Raw genomic sequence first — 7,171 nt, 5'->3', positions numbered from 1 at the left:
CTCGCCTCTCCCACTGGCCCTTCCCGGCAGCAGCATCCTCCGTGCCGGTGCGTCAGCCTCTGCTGCGGCCTTTCCCGGCGGGCAGGAGGGCCGGGCGTGCAGCTTCCTGCTGCGCAAACCCGTCCGGGATTTCCAGCTGTTTCTTTGCTCTCCCTCCTTGTGATCCCTAAATTGCATTCCCCAGCTGGGCAGAGGTGTCGGTGCCTGGATGGAGAGCCCCAATGCTCCTCCGGAGGGGTCATTGGCAAAAAGCAGGGACCCCAGGGAGCAGAACCCCTCTGAAAAGCCAGGTCCCAGGACAGGGTGACGTTTCGTTTGGTGGCAGAGGACTATGTTGGCTGGGTGCCTGCAGCCTTTGCCCCTAACCCAGAGAAAATGGAAGAAAAGGCAGAGGGAAGGGGCCAAGCCCCGAGCCGGATGCAGGAGATTCGAAGGCTGTCTGTCTGTCTGTCCGTCCACATCTACAGGTTAAGCTGCCTGCTCAGCTCTCCTGCCCCAGACTAAATTAAAGCCCCCAGGGGGTGACCCCTCCTCAGTCACAGCCAAAGCTGCTGCTTGCTCCAGGGAGGGAACAGCCAGGAGTGGGATCGCACCCAGCAAATAAAACACTCACAGCAACAAACTGCGCTGGCCCCAGTCACTTCCGTTTAACACCCTCTCTCCAAACACAGCCCTTGGTTTCCAACAGGAATTGTCAAATGCAAATATTTATTTCTCCAGCCCAGCTCGTGCTTTTAAAAAGGGAAACTATGCGGCATCGTCTGGAGCCGGCGGAAAGCTACGGTTGCTTCCCTTGCGCTCACCTCCATCCATCAGAGCCAGCAGCCCCTCTTCAGCTGGGTTTTCTCTCCCTCGCCTGGGCAGGAGGATCTTGGAAGGCAGGGAGGGCAGCAGGGAGGCGGTAACCTGAGCTGCAGCTTTCCCTGCCCTAAGGGATGCACAAATCTTACATCCACATGCCCACCTCCAGGTTTAATTGCCTGACGGAAGGAAAAGTACGCCGATAGGAGGCTGGATGCGGTCTCCAGGCTGGGGCTCTCCCTGCGGTCCTCTGCCAGCCACTGTGGCCAAAGCATGGGGGAACCCGCAGCTGGCCCAGAGCCTTCGAGGGCCAGGGAGGACAAGGCAGTCCAGGTGTTTGTCCTCTTCCCCCAGTTGCTTCACATGCTAAAAATAATAAAATAAGCAGCTGTTTGAAAAAGCCTGCAGCATGCTTGACCGCATCCAAATGCTGCAGAGCTGGAGTGGTGTTTCCTCCCCTCCCGGAAAGGGGGAGCCAAGGCCAGCCCCCTCCCACAGCCAGGGCAGTTCCTGCTGCCCGCTGGTATCATCAAGAGCGGCTGCACAGGCGGTGGTCGCAGGCAGCCCACACGCTTGGCACAGAAACAAGCATTTTCCTGGGAAAAACGGGGGGTACGAAGGCAGGGTACAAGTGCCCCCACTATCTGTGAGCAGCCATCCCTGCTCTGTCTCCTGGATATGGGGCATAGACGGCCAGGAGGAGAGCCCCCAGTGCTGTGTTTAGCTCCATGGCGAGAGTAGTGCCGCTCTGGCCTCTTATACTCCCTCTGGAAAACCACCCAGGGACGGTGAGGACGTTTGGTTCAACCCCGTTAAAACCGGGAAAAGGCAGGGGAAGTCAGCAGTTGGGCTCGGGCTGGGATCAGAGACTGAAGCACCTCAGCTTGTGGAGGAGACTTAAAACCCACACAAGCATTTCCTCCGCTCCAGTTAGCGCCGCGACCGATTTTTCAATCCCTGTTTGGGAGGCACGGCACGCACCCACCCTTAGGTAGCAGGAAGACGCTCAAGAATTTGTCTTTCTGAGAAACCTTTTATTTGGCACAATCAATGCGAGCGTTTTTTTCAGAGCGAAACCATTCCTTCCTCCCCCTACTGAGAAAAGCCTCGAGTACAGGCTTCTGCCACGCTCGCGCCGCACAAAGCCGTGCTTGGAGGCAGGGCCTGCTGCGATGCAGGGAAATTCGCTTTTTCTCTGTAGCGTGTGGGTGTGGAAAGCCCAGCCTTTGGATTTACAGCAGCCCGCTGCAAACTTTTGTTACTAGAACCGAACTGACCACAAAACTTTCATTGAAAAGGCTTCGGTAAACAGCTGGATCAAAGGCAGCAATGCCCTCGATTTCCGGGGCTGTGGCTGCCGTCGGGGCCAGGGGTATGAGCAGCAGCTGCGCCTCGGAGGTCTGAGCGCTGTTCCTATGCTGGAGCTTTGCCAGCGGCTTCAACAGAAGCCGGGTCAGGAGCTGAACTGGGAACCCCGCAGCGTGGGGACAGAGTGCTTCATTCCCCAACGCACGACTGCCTCAGCAAAGAGCCAGACAATCCTGTTAAGGCCTCACAGAAACCCTGGCAAAATACTACTACTAATAATAATCCTGCAGCGCCCGGAGCAAGCTGTTCCACTTGTAAACAAAACCATCCTATGACTACCTTTGCCCCCCTCTCAGGGAGCGTGAGCGACGGCGAGAAGCTGGGATCCTTTTGCTTTCCCCTTACCCCATCGCTCTGGCCCAGCACTAACTCTCCATCTGGCTCCCTGCTCCATCCCGGCTCTCCAGAGAGTTCGCTGGCTGGGGGGTAGACAAGTGTTCCAGCTCGTAATGTCCGTTCCTCGCAGCCGCCGTGCTGCTCGGCTGACCCTTTTCTGCTGCCAGCTTCTGACTTTTCTTGCTCTCAATGATCTGCTGGAGCTGATGCCCGGCGTAGTGCGGTTTGGCAGTGAGCGCCGTAGCGGGCACGGCCAGCCCGAGGATTTCGGGTACCATGTAGGGCCGGAGCCAGCCCACCAGCGGGGTGCTGCCGGGGGTATAGTGGGTTTGCTTGTGATAGAAGAGAAGTCCATCGACCTGTGAAAAGCAGAGACAGTGAATGCCAGGGCAGAGCTGGAGGCTTTCGCAGGTAGATGACAGAGCGCCAGACAACAGCACCACTCTCCATTGACCGGCCAAAACTACCAGCTGGATCGTTTTTCCTCAAGCAGTGCAATAAATAGCGGAAGGGAAAGAAGAAACCCGCAGAGCTCCTGCCCTGAAAGATCAGCGCAAGCCCAGCAACGGCCGGATGGCTTTAGATCGTCAAAGGCAAGCGATTTCAGCCTGACTGGGACTTTTCCTCTGGCTGCCATGATCCCATCCTGCACAAAAGCCATCAGGTTCCTGAACAAGGCAGCGCAGAGGAAGGCCACTTTACCAGACGAGGGTAATTTTTAATAATACATTTGGAGAGTAATTAGTCAGAGCTCATGACGCCAAGGAGCCTTGTTTCCTAACGCTGCTACAGCCTTTTCAGCTGGCTTATGCAAAATAAATCCTTCGTGTTTCCCAAGAGAGAACTTCTCCAGCAATCAATGACGGTGAAGGGCACTCAGGACTTCAAAGGTTTGGGCCCTAACTCCTGTGCTGCTATTTCCACGCTGCAATAGTGCAGCTGGCTGACATTTTCCCCTGCTTCCCTGCCACGCTAAGGGACTTTGCCCTCCCTCTTCCTGCGCTTCCCAGGGCTGTAACTGTGCAAGGTTTGATCCTGCTGCCGGGCTGACGAACGCTGGAGGTGGTGCTCCTCTGAGCTCGGCCTCGCAAGCTTTTAAAAGGCCACTTGCCATGAGGAAGAGTGGCTGAGTGGGCAGAAGGGAGCCCACTACGAGCCCAGCTGAGCAAAGAGCAGCACGCGTTTGTCTCTGCTCCATGGATGCTCACTCTGGCAGAGAGGGGAGAGCTTCCTGCACTACTCTGCACGTAACTTTCAGTCACTGTTTAAATCTTGCAAAATAATCCCAGAACAGGGGGGATTCCCGTGCTAGGAAAACATGAAACCAGAACAGTAAACATCACGATGGGCTTGTGTAACCCTCTGGATAACCGAAGTACAAAGCTTTTCCCTCTCCCTGCCTCCTGGAAAGAGTTGGGAAGGGTCAGATTCTGTGGCACCCCACCTCCACATCCAGCCCGTGGCACTCGGTGAGCAACGGGGATTCTCTGGCACCCACGGGAATGTTTTGGTAAAGGTCAAAGTGTGGAAAGGCTTCTGTCTTCTAGAGTGCTCCAAAGGTCTTCCCTGAGCTGAAGAATTCAAAGGAGTTCAGCCTAGTGGAGAGTTAGGTCGTGTTCTTCCTTCCCTTGAGTAAGTTACTGCAACTCTCATAGTCCTTCCAGTTTAATTTGTTGGCCAGATCCCTGCCCTGAGTCACCGCACTGACACCAGCCACATCAGAACAGGGGCCAACACCGTCCCTAAATGGCCAAACCTGATGAGAAACTGGCTGGGCAGGGTTTCACAGCGATGCTTTTCACATTTTAAGTGCTTCACAGTACACCCATTCCTTCACATTCAGGTTTCCCAGAGACTTTGGCTCCTCCTCTCTTTGTGGAAACCTGAAAGTTGTTTTACTCGGACCTGTGAGTAGGACAGTAGCTCTTAAAAGCCACCCCAAAAAAACACTTCAGACTCAGTGCCGGTCAACTGATCCAAAGTCCACTGAATTCAGCGGAAAAAAAATGCACTGAATATAGTGGATCAGGCCCTAACTCTAAGGTTACAGATTAACCCCGAAGGCTCAGATCTAAAAACACTGACTGCATCTGTTACCACCACACGCATGAGATCCTTGTAGGGACCACAGGTTGCTGGGCTCAGGCACAGGGAGCCTTCTATTATACTGTACTATCTACAGCAACGCTGTATTTTGCCTTCTGCAAAGTTGATTTCGTTATGTGCTGCTGGTGAAAGCCATTTACAGGGATTTCTTGGGCTCCCTCTTGTGGCACATCACAGAGACCCACGGAGCTCTTCATTCCTGGCAACGGCAGCCCCGTTTCCCAGAGGTTACCGGCTGATTTTGACCCAAATTACATCCCATTTCACTCGCTGGGCTCACACCCTGATGTATCGACCAGAGAACTCGGGGAAGCAAATCACAGGAGGACTACAAGGAAGAGTCTCATCAACTCCATCTCCCTCCCTTGGCGTTTCGCAACTGAGGGGAGGCCGAAACGTTTCGGCTCTGACTGCAGCAGGGCAATGCTCCTCAGCCTTTTCTCATGGGAGCAGATGCCTCAGGAAGGAATGAAGCTTTCCTCAGCAAAGACGGGAATGACTGCTTCTACAGAGGCCCTTGGAGCATTCGTAATTGAGCAAGTCAGCTGTGGGAAAGAAACCTGGGATGCCCACACACTCCCCAGTCTGCGCTTAGAGTGGAGTCTGGCAAGACCAGCAAGGGGCTGGGACTTTCCAACTCCAACGACTGTCCAGGCTTTTACAAGCAGAAGGTAAAGTCAGCCCTCACCGCCAAATCATTGTCCCTTAAATTTAAGCCTGCACTTAGGTAATCGCTAACTTGAGCGCAAAAGACACAGTCAAATCCATGAGTCTTTTGGCTTTGCAGGACAAGCAGCCTCTGCAGAGGCTGCTCCTGATCTAGGGCTGAGACCGGGCACTGCTGCAGCTGCTGGAGGAGCTTCTGGCTCCCAGATGGTTGTCACTAACGCTGTGCCAGAATGCCATTACCTCCTCCATCCGCTTCTGCTGTCAGCCAGGACAGCCACCAAAAGCAGAGCTGTCTCACGAGGGCCTCCGAGCTGCTGCTCACAACCACCCGGAGCAGAACTGGGTGGCACGCCCCCTTCTCCCCAGGGCTCTTTCAGAGGGCAGTCACCAGCAGTAAAGGCACCCCAAACACAGGGAATGCTACAGCTTGCTTGGATGCAGCCTGTACCTGCTTACAGGGTACCAGATCAGCCACATGCATGAAAGGCATCTACCCCCCACCCAGGGAAACAACAGCACAGCTCAGCAAGCTTCCCACAGGCCTTGTAGCGCGGTTCCTAAGTGAAGGGGATGCACCTCTCTCCACTGAGCAGCAGATGCACAGTGGGGCTGTCTCTAAAGCTGAGGTGCAGGCCCCAGTCTGTGTGTTCTCACCTCAAAGGGGAAGTTCATAGCCAGGACCTTACACAGGCTGTCCGAGGAGCAGGGGAAGTTCTGCAGGCCCACAAATTTGAACTGAAAGAGTAAGAGAGGAAACATGACAGGTATCCCCAATTCCCAATATGACCTTTAAAAGAAGACATGGGGGATTGCCACCACCAGGCCTACAGAGCATGAAGTCCAGAGTGCCCAGGAAGATCTATTTCAGGTAATTTATCATCCCAGTTCCAAGAGTCCCCCTCTCTGGCATTTAATGAGAGATGCGGACGGTGGAGACTCAGCTCACAGCTCCCATGTGCTCCCGATACCCTTTTTCCCAAGCATCTGAGGCTGCAGGAAGGACTTTTCAGGAGAGCTGACCCCGAGATGCTCTTTTAACCAAAATAGAAAATTATGACCTCTGGGCAGGATGCAAAGCAGACAGGCGTCTGCTCCAGGCTGCTGGCTCAGCCAAGCAAATCTTTCCACCCAGGAAATGAAAGCTGAAATGCACCCCCCTTCATTATCCAGCTTTCTTCTGGATATTCTCATTGGACTCGAACAGAATGTTCCTCAAACACAGACACCTTGGCTGCTGGCAGAGAAGCAGTCACCTCCCTGTGTGTCCGCTCTGCTCAACCCGCAGGAGCTGCTCTGCTCGGCTGTGTCTGAGCACGCACGGAGGCCGCACAGCAATCAGGTCCCACTTTGCAAACGGTGCTCTGTCAGCCAGGCTGCCAAACCTCTTATGTCCTTCCCCAAAAAACACTTTCCAAGCTGCCCTGGGTCCTGACCTCCATGTGCAAGTCTTCAAAGGAAGACTTTTTATCCCTGCTCAGCAGGGACTCCGGGTGGCAATCCAGCGTCCATTCCAACAACCTCAATAACGTGGGAGGGAAGGCTAAAGCTTTGGGAGCTTTTCCCCTCGCCTTGCGAGCCCACAAGACTACACAAGAATAAATGCCTCCGTAATCAGGCTGCTGACCAATGCTGCCCCTGTAGAAACCACACTGGCTTTCCATTCAGTTTCAAGGGAAAGCTAAAAACAGCACAGAAGTTAGCTGATACCCTGCAGGCTGATCTCCCTCAGCACTTTGGCTGGAGGAAAAAAAAACCCTCACACTCATTAACAATACTCAGTGGTTCTATTTACATCCTGAACATGGCATCCCATTTCATCAGAAGTACACTTTGAAGCCTGATCCGTAAGGGGAAAGAAAAAAGAAAAAAGCTTCCGCTTGTGAAAGAAAGT

General features: G+C 54.0%; 1 protein-coding gene across 1 annotated transcript in view; it reads right to left on the bottom strand.

Moving 5' to 3' along the window:
- Nucleotides 1–2,495: 2,495 nt before the first annotated feature.
- Nucleotides 2,496–7,171, bottom strand: part of SNUPN (snurportin 1) — a gene marked incomplete at its 5' end in the record, with an annotated part of 7,069 nt that continues 2,393 nt past the window's right edge. The window contains 2 exons of the mRNA XM_010183543.1: nt 2,496–2,864; nt 5,935–6,015. Of these exons, the coding sequence (XP_010181845.1) occupies nt 2,535–2,864; nt 5,935–6,015 (411 nt within the window). The remainder of the gene's footprint in view (nt 2,865–5,934; nt 6,016–7,171) is intronic.

This window comes from Mesitornis unicolor, unplaced genomic scaffold, assembly GCF_000695765.1.
Source record: "Mesitornis unicolor isolate BGI_N332 unplaced genomic scaffold, ASM69576v1 scaffold51004, whole genome shotgun sequence".
NCBI lineage: Eukaryota > Metazoa > Chordata > Aves > Mesitornithiformes > Mesitornithidae > Mesitornis > Mesitornis unicolor.
Note: the sequence above shows the minus strand (reverse complement) of the source record. Positions and strands in the feature narration are given on the sequence as shown.